Source organism: Boleophthalmus pectinirostris, unplaced genomic scaffold, assembly GCF_026225935.1.
Source record: "Boleophthalmus pectinirostris isolate CB_2022bp ecotype Guang Dong unplaced genomic scaffold, ASM2622593v1 HiC_scaffold_7, whole genome shotgun sequence".
NCBI lineage: Eukaryota > Metazoa > Chordata > Actinopteri > Gobiiformes > Gobiidae > Boleophthalmus > Boleophthalmus pectinirostris.
In genome coordinates this window covers 17,536,017-17,554,108 of record NW_026571473.1, presented here as the reverse complement: position 1 = coordinate 17,554,108, position 18,092 = coordinate 17,536,017, and the positions used below count along the sequence as shown (strand labels likewise).

General features: G+C 41.2%; 3 protein-coding genes across 3 annotated transcripts; 2 read left to right on the top strand and 1 right to left on the bottom strand.

Annotated features, from left to right (window-relative positions):
* The first annotated feature begins 1,184 nt into the window (after nucleotides 1-1,184).
* loxl5a (lysyl oxidase-like 5a) lies at nucleotides 1,185-4,344 on the top strand. Its single transcript, XM_055164918.1, has 7 exons — nucleotides 1,185-2,020; nucleotides 2,108-2,216; nucleotides 2,552-2,689; nucleotides 2,766-2,922; nucleotides 3,569-3,664; nucleotides 3,732-3,847; nucleotides 3,921-4,344. Exons 1-7 carry the CDS (start codon nucleotides 1,204-1,206, stop codon nucleotides 3,925-3,927), a joined length of 1,440 nt encoding a protein of 479 aa, XP_055020893.1. The 5' UTR covers nucleotides 1,185-1,203; the 3' UTR covers nucleotides 3,928-4,344.
* A 2,104-nt stretch (nucleotides 4,345-6,448) lies between these two features.
* Nucleotides 6,449-11,492, top strand: mydgf (myeloid-derived growth factor). The gene is made up of 6 exons (XM_020924796.2): nucleotides 6,449-6,681; nucleotides 7,120-7,170; nucleotides 7,263-7,324; nucleotides 7,449-7,530; nucleotides 9,214-9,277; nucleotides 10,156-11,492. The coding sequence occupies exons 1-6, from the start codon at nucleotides 6,535-6,537 to the stop codon at nucleotides 10,233-10,235; spliced, it is 486 nt and encodes a 161-aa protein (XP_020780455.1). The 5' UTR covers nucleotides 6,449-6,534; the 3' UTR covers nucleotides 10,236-11,492.
* LOC129412076 (uncharacterized) lies at nucleotides 8,627-17,586 on the bottom strand. Its single transcript, XM_055165017.1, has 4 exons — nucleotides 16,188-17,586; nucleotides 13,105-14,020; nucleotides 11,270-11,368; nucleotides 8,627-8,667 (listed from the first exon to the last, which is right to left on the bottom strand). Exons 1-2 carry the CDS (start codon nucleotides 17,166-17,168, stop codon nucleotides 13,202-13,204), a joined length of 1,800 nt encoding a protein of 599 aa, XP_055020992.1. The 5' UTR covers nucleotides 17,169-17,586; the 3' UTR covers nucleotides 8,627-8,667; nucleotides 11,270-11,368; nucleotides 13,105-13,201.
* Nucleotides 17,587-18,092: the final 506 nt, after the last annotated feature.

The following is an 18,092-nucleotide window of genomic DNA, read 5'->3' as shown; positions in this document are numbered from 1 at the left end:
AGAAGAAGAAGAAAAAAAAATGCAATCACGAAGCGGGCTCGCCTCTCCATAAACCTGACTTTTTGAATTGCCTGGTGGAGGGCACACTATCTGCTTGTCTCCATGAGGATTTCATTTCATGCTTTATATTCCACAGATTTGCATAAAATTTGTAAAAGTTGTTGTTAATAAAGGTCTCTTTTATTCTCCAAATAGTCAGTCAAAATTTAACGCAGGGCTTATCTCCTTATGGAATCTTAATTTGCGATGTTTTTTTTTTTGTTTGTTTGATTTGTTTTTGTTTTGTTTCCTTACTGACTGTAATAAGTATAAAAGAAAAAAAAAATCTAACTCATTGATAGCCTCAGATGTTACCAAGGCTCCAGTGTACAGATTTAGACCTGGAGGTGTGCTGGTCATGAGATCTCAAATACTTTCACTTGACAAATGGCAACAGTCCAGTTACACGATAATGCGCTCCTGTTTCTCACTTATTGAATGCATCCTCACACACAGGTTTCTGAACGTCCCTGAATGCAGACCATGGTGAAAAGCTTGAATGTCCATGTAGCATTCAGGTGACTAAATAATGTTGATAAATATAGGCACCTGTTCCAAGACACGTCCCGCCTGATATGATCTCTGGAGCAAAGTAGGCCATTCACAATCAAATCACAAGGCAAGCCAGGTATTACAAATGGACAGTCATTAAACACAGTAGGCTAGAACTGGTACTTCAAATAGGACAATTTGTCTTTGACTATGACCTAAGTGACGTAAGGAAAAAACCCAGGAGACAAAGCTCAACATTTTATATTCGTATATGCCAAAAGCCACTGAATGAATGTGTGTTTTGCGCCATCGTGTTAGAAGTGGACCTCACCTGACCTGAACTATTTGGGCCGTGTAGAGACATGTGCGTGCACTCTTTCTTGTTCAGTGGAGTTAACTTTTTGTGGGCTGAACTAAAATCTTTTAGTTGGCCTATGAGAAAAATATTTATATTACCATCGCATATGCTATTTGTTTCATTGTTATTTCTGTTGTACTGAATCGGGGTCTGAACTCTTGAGTGGAAAACAAACGCTAAAGTGACAGTCAACGCCCCCCTCTCTCTCCCTCTGTGTGGAGATGCTGTGCGTCTGAAGTGAACAAAACTCATCCTTATGCCAACCTCAGCGCTCACTGTGCAGGGATCCGCAGTGTTCGCGATATTCTAAAGTGATGGAGAAGTTAATTGTTTTACTTATCTGCCTACTTGACTGGATGGTGCTGATGGGAAGCGGCCAGGAGCAACATTTACGCGCCAGGGGACCATGGAGACAGCGCTTCCAGTGGGAAAGTAACGGGCGCGTGTACAGTTTATTGAGCACGGGGACACAATACCGCTCACCTGCACAGGGCAGAAAGCGCACACAAATGCTGCTGACCACCAAGAGCAACCGCAACGTGCCTGACTCGTTCAGATCCAGAGCCAGACAGGCGCAGAATGAACAAATGGACACGTCTGTCCTGGGGACTGATGCTGGCCAGTACATTCTCGCCTCTGGGCAAACAGAATCACAGCAAACTACGAGAGAGCACCAAGCGCCCTCAAGTTCTACGCTGGAGTTCTCCGGCAGTGGAGTCCCGCGCGGAGGCCGCAGCACACCTGTTGAAGACGCAGCTGTACAGCACACTACGGTCCTTACTGCTCAGTCCACGGACAATGTGGTAAGACCAGAAAGTAATGGACAGACAACACAGCCACAGCCAAGTAGAGAAGACACTCCAGTCATACAGAGAGCGCAACCTGTGCTCCGGGTGACCGCGGAGACCAACGCGTCCCACACGCCACTGTCTGGTGGCGCAGTGCAGATACACTTTCCCCGTTTGAGATTGGAGACACCATCACCCAGGAACACAGGGCATCCACAAAATACACCAAACTCCCACGACACCAACTCGGTTTTCTATAACGCAAATATACCAAACCGCAGAACCAGCCCCCCTGCCAGAAACCCCCCAGGGACTGGATATGGGACAAGATTCTTCCACAGCGGTGAGAAAATTTTGTTGTCGTGCTATATCAATATTTAACCTCTGGGGCAATTTTGCCAGAAAATGTTTTTGTCTTTCTTTTACCTAGGTTTACCTGATTTGGTTCCAGACCCTTACTTCATTCAGGCATCTTCTTACATCCATAGAATGCAGATGTATGCTCTGCGTTGTGCAGCTGAGGAGAACTGCCTCTCCAGGTGCATTCAACTTTTAACAATTTTGAATGCAAGGTAATTTAGGGCTACTAGTCCAGTTTGCAGCTGAGTGACAGAGCAGTAGTGACCTCTTGGTTTTAGTCACTGGACCAAAAGGCAAAGGATTCCTGAGGTGAAAGCCAAATTTAAAAGGGTCAGCTTCCACCATAAATCTCTATTATGGCTATGACAGAGGTGGAATGTTTTTGTGTGCTGTGGAACATTGAGGTAAACATAGAAAACAAAAGTAAATTGCAGAAGGAGACTCAGTTGTGTTTTCTTGAAGTACTTTATTATTTGGCCTACATAACTTTTCTTTTTTGTTTTTTTATCACCAGCTCTGCGTATCGGCCTGGTGTCAGTGACCTGGAGTACAGGGTCTTGTTGAGATTCCCACAGCGAGTGAAGAACCAGGGAACTGCGGACTTCCTTCCACTGAGACCCAGGCATGAGTGGGAATGGCACAGCTGTCACCAGTAAGTAATAACCTCTTCTCTTCTTTACCACGAAAAGACTATATATAGGTTTACCTTCAACTGTCAACACTTTAAGGCACTATCACAGTATGGAGGCCTTCAGTACATATGACCTGTTGGATGTCTCCACTGGGCTCAGAGTGGCCCAAGGACATAAAGCCAGTTTCTGCCTGGAGGACACCACATGTGACCCAGGAATACGGAGACGCTATGCCTGCACTGCTCATACACAGGTATAACCCACCTCAGTATAATTCGCTATCAGGAATGACAAGGCCTGTCATGATAACAGATTTTGATTGAACGATACAGAGATATACTGCGATAAATGATAATATTGGAACTACTCATCTACAGCTAGCCACTGACATCTTAAACTTAAACTTGGACAAATTTTATTTATCCACAAGGGAAATTGTTTGGACTTAGATCACACATCACAGTATAGTAATATAATAACAAAGAGAAAAAATATACATAGTAATAATAAATTAAGCAGCAATAAGTAGCAAAATTGCGAGAGACTGGTGTCAAATCAAATAAAGGTAACAGTAATACAAGATAATCCCAGTAAACCATTTTTAAATCGACAGTATCATTAAAAGGCCTGAGCTGCAACAAATAAATAGCAGAATGAACCAATAATTAGTCATACAAGTGACTTATTCAACCTTTTACAGGCCAGATCTTAATGTATTACATAACAACAACAACAACAAAAAATACCCCAAATCTCCAAATTTTTACAAAGAAATTGTACACACAATTAATAGTGAGTCCCAAAATATATTGTTCAAGCTTTCATATATTGAACAATAAATCAAAACAGTATTTATTGTGACAGGTCTAGAAATACCTATAATGAACTTATGCTTTTAGGGGCTTGGTCCAGGTTGTTATGACACTTATCATGCCAACATTGACTGCCAGTGGATTGACATAACTGATGTGCCACCAGGAAACTACGTTCTTAAGGTGTGAGATGCTTTGCTTGTAAATAATAAAAATATATGCATGAAAGTAATTTTATATTTGCATTTAGGTGATGGTAAACCCCTCCCATCTGGTTGAAGAGTCAGACTTCACCAACAATGTAGTCCAATGTGACGTGAGATACACAGGGAGCTACGTTCAGACCAGAAACTGCAGGATTACTCTGTAAGGATCCAGTATTTAAATTCAAATATTGTAAATTGTAGGTTCATTTAGATGCCGGTGCTTTGTTTTGTAGAAGCTGATAGTATGAAGAAAGTGGCTGCATCAACACTAATGTTTTTAATATGGGTTATTTATGTTGAACGCAGAATAAATTGCAATAATATTTTTTATTTATGCAATCGTTAATCAATGCAATATGTTTGTTTTGTATTCAGACCCAGTGTGTTAATTATTTAAGAATTTAAACTATGTTGTGTATTACATGAACAGTACAAACAAGTATGATATTTGCAATGAGATTAGTGATTGTTCATTTTTAGTCTTGTTTTTTATAATTAAGGCTCTGATTTGCTCTTGGTTTTAACACTGTTTGTCTCCATCACAATTTGTGAAGGTGCATTTCTGAAATACTGTTTGAATAACACATTACAACATCGGAATGGCAAACAAGCTTCACAGTGTATCCTTGTCTCTCACATTAAAGACGTGCAAAAACATTTATTCACCTGGCAAAAAACCTATGTTCTGCTGGGGCCTGAGAGCAATGTGTCCTTGCTTTATTAAACATAGTGACTCATATTCAGAATTCTAAATGGGATCTTTCTTGTTCTTTGTCTAATACAAGAGCAACCTTTTCAGTTATGAACAGAATAAAAGTAAAAAGACAAGGTGTTTGATAGTGACTAAGAATAATAAACTTTTGTTTTTATAAACCAAAACACTGCTATGGGTTGAGGTAATGGAGAAGACGCCTTTTTTCTTCATTCTTATGTATAAGTAGACCTAACATCTCTCAGCCCCACTTGCTTAGACTGCAAACACTATGGAAAACAGATGTGGATGAAACATGCCCAATAGTAAAATATACATCATATAGTTTCCACCAAAGGCTGACCATAGTGTGTCGGTTGAATCTTATGTCTTTGTCTTTCTGTCAAACTCAAACCCTATATGAGTTCATGGAGATACTGATACGAACCTGAGTGTGACAGACTCTGCCCCAGCTGTTTGGTGCAGACTGAGCTCAGAGGCTATGGGACACTGTGGTCCTGTGGACAGTGGCGTGGAGGAGAGAAATTCCACAGATTCACAGACGGCCTGGAAAATCTGACGATGAGCTGCTGACATCAGCAGCACCAGGACTACATCAGTCTTATCATGGGCAGAGCATCTGTGTGGCAGCACAGGCCCACCACAGAGTCTGAGCCAAAAGGACACACTGTGAGACACATGGTTTGTTCTGCTGGAGACACAGCTGAACAATTATTTCACATGGACTTGCAGCTGATGGGCTATTCAAACTGCATTAGCCAATTATTTATTATTAGACAAACAGACGTGTCAAGTGTGCATATTGTTTACAACAATGTTAAAGATATGTTTACACAACTTCATAAGTATCAATGAGTTTACATATTAACAAGATCAGAAAACTGTAGTTTCCAAATGCAGTCTTTGACCAGTTTAACAACCAAGATCAAAATTTCTGGACTGTGACAGATCCCTGAGTGTGCAGTGAAACTTCATTAGACTTTTGTGTTTGATGATTCAGTCCTTGTTTGTCCAGTCAGACTTGCGGACAGGAAAGGCCTTGTTAATGTGGCGTGAGTGGAGGGGACTGTTTTATGGAGTGCTTGACATTCGAACCTGTGGCTTATTTTCCTGGGCAAGATGAGAGCAGACCATTAACTAGCTTTCCTGTTGGAAATAGAGCAGTATGTGCTTTAGGTTCCGTTTGTAGCCACTGTTCGAGTATTCAAGAAGCTGCCCAAGTGGAAGTCTGTCTGTAATTGTGTGTTATTTTTGGGTAAAGAGTAGAGATTTGTCACCCCAAACTGACCTTGAGGAGGGTGACTGCTGAGAGGGAAGAGGGCTGACAGGTTGTTCAGCTGAGGCTTGTTTCGTTAGAATGTGCATATGGTTTTACAGGTTTCACACCAGAGTGCAAGACATTTTACCAAACATCTGCCTACATGCCATGAAGAGGACATTTCAGGCCCAGACATACTGTATATAAACAATAAAAGACATAAACAGACATGGAGACTCTGACACTACACACTGTTCAGTCTTAACATAGGCTGAATATTATGTCTGTTTTGCATCATCATTATCCAGCTAACATGAGGGTTGTTTTCTGAATGACCTCACACTTAATATGCAAAAAGAAGAAGAAGAAGAATGTCTGTCTTATTATTAAGCATATTTTCTGACACAAATGTAGGATTAGATTAACTGAGCCATAGACTATTCTAACTTCAAACTTTAAGCAGGCAATATATGTATAGATCTATTAATTATGCAAGGCATTTTTTTCTATATCTTTGCTATGATTAAAAAAATTAAAAAATAAAAATTAAGTCTCACAGAAGAAAGTGTTAGGCCTAGATTTTCATTTTATGCATGTCAAGTGACCTCGTGTGGTTATAATGGGTACTGTCTTTACAAACAACAACAAAAACCGATAGGAGTTTCTCCTGTATAACCACCATATTTTAGGCCTAACACACAAATATTAGTAAATAATGTGAATAATGTGATTAACCTGCATCTGGTCAGATTTTCTTCCATTCAGATTTTTTTCTGCACTACCCTCTTGGTGACGTCATATTCCCTCGACAAAACACACCGGTGCTGCCGAGATCTGCACAATCCGTTTCGAGCAGGATCCAAAGGCGACCTCAAACATGTTTTGCACAGTTACTTTTTCATCTTCTATGGCATTTATTTTTGTTTTAGTGCTTGCTACAACTGAAGCTTCTTCGGAGAAGACCAAAACGGTGGAGTTTAATGTGAAACCCGGAGGAGTGGTGCACACTTTCAAAGAGGGAATTGTGAGTTTTTTTTAACATAAATATGCGACCCATTCTTCTGGTTTGCTCAATAAAACAAACGCTGTTTTGTTTGGGTGATCAGTACATTTAACGTTTATCGTCCATAAAAAACATATATTCTTGTAATTTCGGCAACAAAATGGTAAAAACTACATTCCATCGCTCAGTTTTAGTCGCATTATTATGACAATCCACCCTGTGAGCGTCTGACACGTAGCTGCCCAGATGCCACAACTGCTTCATTCATTGGCTGAAATAAAGGCTATTTTACTTTCTAGTGAAGGTGTTAAGTATAATTATCTGTAGACTAGTGTTTTTTCTGCTAAAAACGTAGCGAAATGGTCTACATACAGGAGATTTAGGTTTTGGATATGTCAAAATGTAATCTGTAAATGTTCAATAATCGTCATCACTTCCATTATTATTACATTATTACAGGGCAAATACGAATGTTCATTCACATACGCTGCACAAGGGGGAACCAATGAGGTGAGCTTTCCACATCTACGTCTAATAAATGAGACATTACAAGGGACATTACTCCATTGATTTTTTTTTAAATTTTATTTTTTTACAAACAGGATTGGTTGATGAGTGTTGGGCTTAGTGATGATGACAGGCTATTTTCTTGCTCTTTGTGGAGGTGAGTGTTATTACAAGTTTCCATAGTCACATAGGCCAACATTCATGCACCTTAAATAAATGTCAGCATAAAATTGATAGTTGATTGTGTGCTGTAATAGTTTACTTTGTTTATTTTCATCCAGGCCACAGGGAAAATCATACCTGTTTTTCACTCAGTTCAAAGCTGAAATGAAAGGAACCAAAATTGAATACGCCAGTGCATATGTAAGTAATAATGACTACATCATTGTTCTTTTGCAAATGTCTGAACACAAGTTGGCCCAGTTATAGAAGTCCAGTCTAAAACAGATAAGTTGATTCTGATATGTGCTTTGTACACTTGTCACTTTTTGTGTAGAGATAAAAGGGTTGCATTCAAAAATGTGAGGCGTCTGCATAAATGCCATGAACTCGAAATTCTGATTGATCAACATTTCTCCGAAACAAGCAAACAATAAGATAAACACAACATACAATATACAGGTTTGACAGGTTTTATTGCCCAGTTACTTTCATTTTCAAAGAAACAGTCTCTGGTATGCAGCAGAAAAGTGTCAAAGAGAAGGAACAAAGCAAAACAAAAACAGCAGCAATTCTAATGATATAGTTTGTTCACTCGTCCACAGGGAGCCCCTGTCACTGTGGTACATAAACAGCTTATAAATGCCACAAAGAATCAGCAGCAAGTATCAAGGCAAATGTGCACTGATGGATCAACTGCAACTTTTTCATTTTTGACCAAAGATGGTGCTTGTAGCTCTGTGGGTAAACAAGAATGTGAAAGTTGTCCTGCTAGTATACATAGAACAAAGGCTACTACTGTCTTTACTTCTGTCTTATGGTATTAACACAATCTTGGTGGCACTAACAGAACTGATACTTTATTTTTATAAATACTATTAAGGTTATTTCAGTGCACAAATGTACTTAATAGTTCATATTTTATTTAGAAACAAAATTATAAAGAGACTCCAGACTTCTGTTCTTTTGCTTTTTTAAATTTTTCATTATTATTTATAAGTCATATCAGTAATATAGAGCATTTCATGTAGCTGACCTTACAGTCCTGAGAATCAAATTGTCTCATTTCTTCATGAAACCTCTCAGGTGTTCCATAGTTATAGGTTCTTCTATAGATTTACGTTCCTTATTGTAGGATGTATTTGTTGAAAAGACAGTTCTTCAGCTTGGATGTATTGGATGTATGATGGTAAATTAATGTCTAGACATCTTCTAAGCTGTCTGTAGTGGTCATCGATGGCGTAAATCACACCTTGACACGCCTCCTTCCCCAGCAAGGACGGAGCAGGCACTTTGTCATTAAACAGAGTATATTTCCTCCGGCTGCACTGGCTCTGGGCCCTGGAACAAAATGTGAACACACAGAGAATAACTTCAATAAATAATGATGACAAAAATATGCCCTCATGCACAAACACACCTGCCACCCCCGCACCAAATCTCCTTGACCTTGTCTCATCCTCCTACTTCACTGACCGTCTGTTGCTACGTCTCCTCCTGCTCTGCTTTGTCTACACTTGCTCTTTAAAACTATTGCTCTATGTGTGTGTAGTCACTGTGAAATTTTATCATGGCAGTACTGTATTAAACATTAAATTTTCCTTTGGGTTTCTGACAACATGATTTTAAAGAGATGTTTCTTCATTTTGTCTGGGACCTTATAGTAAATGTGCAGTGCATAGAAGTCTGGCATTTGGGGTCTATCAAGTATAGATTACACATTTAGAGTAGGTTTATCCACTGGTTTGTAATCCTGAGATTTAAGTGATTAATCCCCTAATATCAACATCATCATATACACACACACAGTTACATTTATGTGAGTCCTACTTTGTCCTCTCCTGTTTTACACTTGCTCTTTATAACTTCTGCTTGATATGTGTCTAGTCACAGACAGGACACAGTGACGTGCCACTGAGGCCAGAAGAGTTTACCATAGGCGACTCTACAGGTGAGGAACTGACTATATTTACAACTCCATCTGATTGTCAATCACTCACACTCTCACCCCTCCCTCTCCCTCACTGCAAGAGGTTCCACTGATTTGCTTCTTAAGCACATACTTCAGCTGTGAGTGGGCTGCATTTGTCCCTGAAGAAGTATTTGTAGCTATTCTGTTTTTAGTTTTTGTTGTTTTTTCATAAATTCTGTATGTATGCAGGTGTGGTCAGTGATTAACAGGATTTGTCAAGTCACATAGCAATTCTTTATAACATTAACATTTTAACTTCTAATTTGTTCAAGCTTCACAGCACAGGAACTTAGTGTCACAAACCCAGGCAATAATACAGATGTAATCCCAACTGAGATATTGAGGCAAATGCCTCATAACTCTTATACAAAGGCTTTTCGTAGTAGAAAGTATACTTCACCAGCTATGTTGTAGTGCTCCACAAGGAGGAGCTGTCCAGTCATTGCTCATCTAGTTTTGATAAGTAGGCAGAGTACATTTGTAGTACTGTAAATATATGTTGAGTGGTATGCTTTACCTCATATATTGTTATCTGTTACTGGAAATGGACCAGCTATAATTTAGTAAATTATGTTTTCACTTAGTAGTTGCAGAATAAAAATGTATAAATTATCTAATTAAGGAACACTGGTATTGCACACGTTGCCTGATACTTTACATAGGACTCATCTGGCTCCATATATCCTCTGACATAATTTTTGGAGTCAAACTACACTGCAGGCTGGACTGAAGCTGTGGCTGAAAAACTGCTGCTGCAGCAGCTTTGCAACAGGGTGACACTGGTTCAGGTGCTTTCCTCCACACTGCAGCCTTTATTTTGTTCCATACTAATTAACTTTCTTTCCTCTTGTTTCCAGTGACCCAGACTGATGGAAAGTTCAGCGCCCAGCTCTCAAAGCTCACTGTGATTGGACGAACAGGACATGATGAGCTGTAATTGGTCAGGAGTGTGACTGTGCTTCAGCTGCATGGGACCAGAGTTTGAGCCCTGTAGTAGATGAAGGACACTGTGACTCTCCTGAGTGACACTTCAAAGGCGCAGCGCTATGAAATTCTGCTTTTATCGTGGCAGCACTGTATTTTGTTACATTAATTACATGCCCTTTCTACTACAATGGATTTATCGGAGCACAGCTAGACATAAAACTGATTTTTCTTTGTCCTTCTCTGATATAAAACATGTTTTGTAATTTTCCCTGGGACAATATAGTATAGAGGCCTGGCATTGGGGGTTTGTAGGGTATAGATTACATATTTAGAGTAGGCCAGGATTTACCCGCTGGTTTGTAATCCTGAGAGGAAAGTGAATAATAATCCCTAATATCATCAGTATACACACACAGTTACATTTATCTCAGTCCTACTTTGTTCTGAGCTGCTATTAAGAAGAGCTCTTCCTTCCTTCTGTTTATTTGAATCTGCTCTAAATAACTCCTAAGCTTCACATATGATCCCAACAGGAACGTTAATGACTTGTTTTTACCAGATGAAGAAATACTCAAAAGTTACATAAATCTAAGTTGAATAGAAAAAAAAAAAAATTTTTTTAATTTATACCATAGCGCAAAACTTATGTGCTCTTGCTGCACATTTTAAATTCATAAATTCCTTTTTTTCACAAGTTCTTTTCTGTTTCTAATACCTCCACAAATGCACTGTTTGAAGTTCAGCTAAAAATTCATTCAGAAGAAGTGGGTTTGCACCGAGGCAGATGCCCTGAAGCTTTCATCCTGCACATCTCCACGTGTGCAGATCAGCAGGGATATCGTCAGAGTTTCTGAAGTAGCTCATTATCACAAGTCCCTGTCCAGACGCTAGGACTTTCTTATGTAAAGAACGACCTTTATCTCGCCCCCATTGATCCAGCCTTAGATCCCCCACCAGTGTCCGGAGAATGACTTCTGCCATTGATTTCAAATTGGAGGATTTAGCTGATTTGAGGTTGTTAGGTTAGCGACATGCAGTATGTACCTTGTTAGTCCAGGTGTGTGTCAGATGTGATCCTCTTGGGCTCAGGAAGTTCTCTGGAGAACTATCCCTTTGTCATCGGCAGGCTCCCATTTACAGAGACTGACCCAAAATAGATGGAAAATACACAATCGGTTACTCAATTTGTACTGTTTATTTTCCTACTTCCTGAATTGTTTCATTATGAAATATGATGGGTGTTTCAATAAAGACAAAACAAGATCAATTCTGTATTTTGTGTCTGTTAGCAACAAGACAAATTGAATTGAAGAAGCATTAAATATTCATATGCTAAGATGGCTGTGGCCAAAATGAACTTGACATGGGCCTTTTTATGCTCCTTGCCACATCTGCCTAAAATACAAATAATTTTAGCCCTGACACTAATGTACGCTGAATACAAGATGCTTTTCTTCACAGTAGGGGAATAGTCAGAATACAAATTGGACTTGACACAAACTTATTTTTAAGAAAGCACTTTCTTGAAAGAAATCTTTTTGCATAACCAATTAACATACAATTGTCCACATATAATTGTTTCTGTGTGATAAAGAGCCTCTATTGTTTTGTCTTAATTTCAGGGAGGAAGGGCTTTGCAGGATGGATCTACTAAATCCACTAGCACATATGGGAATGTATAGACCACTGATCTATCCGGGCTTACAGAGATATAGTGCCAAGAGGGATTTATTCATCTAATGTTAAGCCAGGGGAAAATCCGTAATCTTGATTGTCCTTTAATTGGCATCAAGTTCAAAACACTGTGATGTAACAGGGTGACACATGTATCACAAGGGTAATATGGCCTTAAGTTGGCAAAGAATATTATCAAATCACAACCTCTCTTGTGGTATGCAAAAATACCTTTTCTTTATTCATCTCTGGTTCACCCTGTTTACATCTGTTCACACCGAAGCTATTTACCTTCAACTTTGGCCTCAACAAACATAATATTAATATTTCAAAGCGAGTGCCGTCTCATTTCAACCATCGGCTCAACTTCTTTGCAGCATTTTAAGTCCAGTTTCCTTCAGTAATAATGTCTAGTACTTTAAATGTTTGACAGGAAATTATCAAGGAGCTGTTCTTCAGAAGGTTGACATTGGCATTAGCGCTGTCTGCTGTTTAAACCCCACAATTTTTGCTACAAATTTTGCAACTTGAAATTGCGATGAGAACAGAGGGCTGTGTGAACCGCTTCTGAAATTGCTTTGGTTGTAGTTCAAATTGAGCACATAATCACAGCTGATTTACAATGCCATTTTCTACAATCAGCCTTTTGATATTTTTACTCTGTTTTAACTAAGTCTTGTTTATCCCAACCCACTCATTTAGAAGGGAACAGATGGAGGCTGCGGCCAGGTCAGTCAGGCCAGAGGCAGTAGAGGAGATGGGATTTCAGCAGGAAAAAAAATCAGGTTGTTACTTATGTCCAGCTGCTCTTGTTCATGCCATAAAGTGGACATTTTTCTCAATATAATTTTAAAATTCAGTGACTCTTTTAAAGGGCATCACCGCTCTTTGACAGCAATTATCCAACCCAGACAATGCCTCTGCTAAATTTGAGTGTCCACTTCATAACATATAAAAATACATTTCACTTTTTTGTCCTGTCATCTGGCATTAATTTGGATTCCCTTTATATCTCAGCTCATCTAATTAGTCTCTTCCCTTTGCCCTTTAACTATGCAGAGTGTGGGAGGGTGTTGGTAAATGAGCATCTGTATACTGACTCTTGTTACCAGTGCAATATCCTGACAGATGGTTTGGTCGAGGTGCACTCTATAGAGATTTGTGTAAAAATAAAGACACCACCAAAGTGCTTCTGTAACACTCACCCTAATAGTCATCTCCATCACCTTGGAAACATCAGCTCACCTGGGCAAGCTTCAACGCACTCCATACTTGCAATATGGCCCCCGGATTCCCTATGTCTCACACCGTTGTTGAAAGCAGTCTTCTCTTCTCTGGGTAGGGAGGAGCTTTGCGAGACTCCTTGGGTTTTGGTTGCTCATGAAGTCTATGGTGTGGATATGGGGGTGGTTTGCGTCCTTTACGACCTTGCTGTCCGGCTTTAGGTTTGAGTGGGAGGGTCATATGATAGGCTCCTGGGATGTGCCCCGCTGACTGTGCCCGCCGCTCCCTGTTGGGTTCTGGGACAGTGGGTGGTCGTACGTTTGACACTAGAGAAGTCATGCCAGATGTGCGACTGCTCTCTGGGTTTAGGTGACATCCAGGTTTGATTGACGGGGTGAAGGGAGGTGGTGGTTTCAGATATGAGGGGGACTGGTGTGACATAGAGGACGAAGGAGCAGGGGAGGGGGACTCAGGCTGGGACACGGGGCTGTTGGGGTGCTGGAGGTTTACAGTCAGAGGGGACAGGCCTGGAGTGGGAGGGCGTACTGGGAGGGTCCTCTGTGGGGACACCGGGGAGGCCATAGTTTGAGTTAAGCTGTGTGTCTGGTCTAGTGGATGGTTAAGTCCTCCTTTTCTGCACCCTAACCGAAGTGTGTTTGTATGCTCTGAGCTTACAGGCAGCAGCAGGACACTGGGTGGAGACTGGCTACGACTTGTAGTTTGATTGTCTCTCCAAAAGTCTGTGTTTGGTGCAGCCCCTGACGGTCTGTGAATGACACTTCCCACTGTCACTGCACTTGAACTGGAGCTGTTACTGCTGCTTTGAGTTTGAGTCTCTGGCGGCTCCTCCTCATTCAGATCAATGGACGACGTTAAATAGTCGATCTGCTGCACCACCTGGAAACACATGCGATGAAAACAATTAACTTGTGCACACACAGCTACAATCAAGGCTGATTATCATTAGTCATTCATGTTACTTACTATTTTGATGGCTCCTTACAAGGTGACATTTGCATAATTATGCTGCTAACATGACAGGCTAAAACACTTGGCACTTTGTGTATTTCTACTGCCTTTTGTTTCAGGAAATTGCTTATTTGAATAATCACTTATAATGTGGTGGCATGTAAAATTGGTTTAATGAAAGACCAAGCCTTTCTGCATAAAATCATAATAATAATTTCTTGAATGTAAACTGGGTACATTTTGTCCAACTGTCCATTAATAGTATATGGAGAAGATGGGTTGCTTTTTGTGAAATGCACCAAATGAGCCTGCAATAGAGTGCTTAAAACACCTACTTTCAAGCCAAAACACGACAACTATAATGGGAAACGTGTAAGCTACATTTATGTGGGTGTTCTTTTCTTAAAGCATCTCTCTGGAGACAGAAAGAGAGCACTGTACAATACATCTCACTGTTAGAGTACATCTAAAGACCTATTTAAATGTCTGCAGAGTCTGAGCCTAAGTGTATGCCCAACAATGCAAATAATTACACAGATGCATGCCGTAGAGGCATATTTACAATGATAGAGGGGGAGAGGGGGGAAAATTACGCTGGGGAGAGTGTTTGACCTATCTCTCCACCTGCTCTGTGTGCTCTGATAAATCCTCTGCTGGAACACATGAATTATTATTTTGTTCTCTATGTTCAACAACATTCTTGCTGTTATCAAGAGATGACCCTGTTTTTGTAGTTGTTATCTCTATCCTATTTTCAGATTTTAGATAGGGTTTGGCATCTGCTAAATGTGTATGGATTAGTTTGTCTGCACGGGTGCTCCTTTTTAAGGTGATGAAGAGTTGGCCAGCTGCTTAATAATGATGGTAATCCTTTGCCTGGAATGTTCCACAGTATGGCATTAAACTTACCTATCTTGCATATATTCATTTACAGGTGTTTTATTGCTTAAAAATACCTTGAAAAACAAGCATTCTTACAGTGAGCAAACTCGCCTCTCCACAGATACGATCTGTAACTTGACCTGGTGGTGTCGTCTGTTTATCTACATGAAAATAGATGTTAATGCCATACTTTGGAACATTTTGTGAAAAGCAATGATATCTTCATAGAACAGATGATAGATACTCCACCTGAAAAGTTACACAGTGCATCTTTTAAGTATCAAAGGAGATAAAAAGACCAGATGACCCTGCTGTATCTCAAGGCTGTCGATAAAACCAACGATGTTTGACCCTTTGTTGCAACTCGGCAGCACTTCAATGCCTCAGTTATCCGTTTTGTTCTTCGGCCAAAGTCCCTGTGTAGTGTTTGATGTGTCAGAATGCTTTAACTATACATTGCTATGAAACACAAGAGTAGCTCCTACTTTATTCTCTAACTTTGCCAGGCTTACGAGTTCTGTCCAAAATCCTCTTTCACACTAGCGATCGGCTATTAGATAGAATCAAGGGTCTTGCATGTAACAGAATAGTAAAAGCACTTTGAACAAAATATCTGTCCAAAATCTTCTCTGATGCCTTGTGTAACTCTAGTCTGCCAACTCTCCCATAACATGTTGTGATATTTTTATTTTGTGTGGTGTGTGCAGCCTGTTTGCACTCTCATCACTGTTTATGTCACGTTTGAGACCAATGTGAGACTATATGTGTTGCTTTTAGCAGATAAGGCTGGGATACTTAAATATAAATGGATTATGAAAAGGCCCGGGCTCTGGTCCAGCTGTGCCCGAGTAGCATCTGTCCACAAGGAGTTAGTGATGAGAGGGGAAACCACACTGAGGGTGCCTAATGTCACTTTGCATCAGCTCAAAACACCACACCACTGAAGCAAGACCATTTTCTCATTTAGTGCCACCAAAAAACTTAACTAAAAAGAGACTTGTAAATGTTTGAAGAAGACTGTGGCAGTTTTTAAATGCTGACTTCTTCAAATAATCTGCTGAGGGCACACATTTCTAGCCCACTTTGTTATCTTCAAATGCACAAATCCCTAAAGGTTTTTGAGCATAACGCTTCCATCACAAGACTAAATTGCAAACACAGTGACGGTGGAAAATGCCTTTTTTGGGGTTGAATAAGAGCACTGAATCATCACCTCTTTCATTTCTTGTTGGACGTCCCGCAGAGCTCCCAAAACATGCTCCAGATTGTCCATAACACGTTTGATCTGGTTTCGGACTGCCTTCCTTTTACTGTCCCCCACACTGATGCTAATGCGTTGAGGTTGAAACCATGACTGCTCCAAGTTTGTGATACGCTCTGAGCTAGGTCGTGGTTTCCTTGGTCCTCGAAGTGTTTTGGTGCAGCCTGGACCCCTTTGGGCGACCTGGGTGGAGAAAAGGACTCCATTAAGGGCTCGGTCAAGCTGTGTGTCCCTCAAAGATGTCAGATCTCTGTGGCTTTGGGAGTTCCTGGTCTGTTGGTGGATGAAACTGAAGCTGGAGGTGAACTGGTGCCTCTTCATGATACTTTGGGTTTCTGGGCCAACCCAACTAGCTGAATGGAGGTCTCTTTGGCGGAAGCTACGGCTGGAATAGTCCCAGACCTTCTCCTTGTTGTCCACAAACAAACCAACAACAGGGGGCGTGCTTTCAGGGTCCTCTGCCAGTGCTGGTGGGGCAACTACTAACGGGCCATACCTTCTCAATGTCGCACAAGTCTGGTCACTCGGAGATGGGACTTTTTGGGGGCTGCATTTTGGTTCAACATGATTATCCAGGACCAAACTCTTTTCCAGTTCAGAAGCAATGCTCACTTCTGGATCCAACTCTGGAGACTGGGTCCATCGGGCAGGACTGTCCTCTCTCTGCTTCCCAGACAGAATGTGATGCCCCCTGAGGACCACCGGCAGCACTCTGGCTACCCCATTGCACCCCTTCTTCTCCTTGTCCTTGCCCTGAATAGAGAAGAAACCTTTGAGGTTGTTGCGGTTTTCAGACCCAGATTTGACTGTTCCATTGAGGGTGCTGTCATGGTTCTGGTGGCTTTTCAAACTATTACGCAGCCAGGGTAAGAAGTGGGAGCCGTGTGTCTTGAAGCCCTTGTGCTCCGTGGACCCCCTGCTGTCAGAAAACATGCTGATAGATGGTAGCCTGGTTCTTCCTCCTCCATGTAGCTTCACCGTTTAACACATACTCCAGTCTCGCTCGTTTGACTACTCCAAAAGTTTTTCTCTCCCCACTAGCATCCTGTTACTGGTCAAGCGAGTGCGTTGGTCCCTCCGTAGGTGAGTCCTTGTGTTGCGGACCATGTACACTCCACTATAAATCCTTTTAAACAGCGCCCGATGTGAAGATGTCTTGCTTGTGCTTGCCTGGGTCTTTCTGACTGTGCGTACAGAGGAGGCTTCCTTCTCTCTCTCTCTCTCTCTCTCTCTCTCTCTCTCTCTCTCCTCTGCACTGCGCTGCCTCTCCTCCTACTCTCTCTCTGCTCTCATTCCCTCATATTTCTCCCCATTTCTGCCGCGTCCTGCACTCGTCCTTTCTGTCCCTTTATTGTTCCATTTGTTGCAGCTCTGTCTCCTGCTCTATCCTCTCTCTAAACCGCTTCTATATGCCAGCTCAACTTCAATCAAATCACGTGTGTTAATAATCCCAACGTATAGCCACGTGATCTGCCCTGCCTTCATCTGATTACTCCTTTCCCCGGCTCAGCTCCTCACAATTAAATGCTGCTTAGCGAACAGAGGGCTCTGAAGGAGTGGGGCGGATGGCAGCAGGATGGGCGGAGGAGGAGCAGCGGGGAGCACATAATTGCGACCTACAGCGTCAGAGATCAGCGGTAGTTTGACAGCAACTACAAGCTGCCCAGCTCGAAACAACAGGCTGCCTGTGGTAGAGCACTCTTATTGTAACTGTCAGCAAAAAGTGTCACGTTTTGTCCCAGTGGCATTTCTTGTTTTATTTTCTGCACCATATCCAACATCCATTTGTTCCAATTATGTAGGGACAGCTGCTATTTTCAGGTTACACATTCAAATTCAAATTCTTGCCTGTGTGGA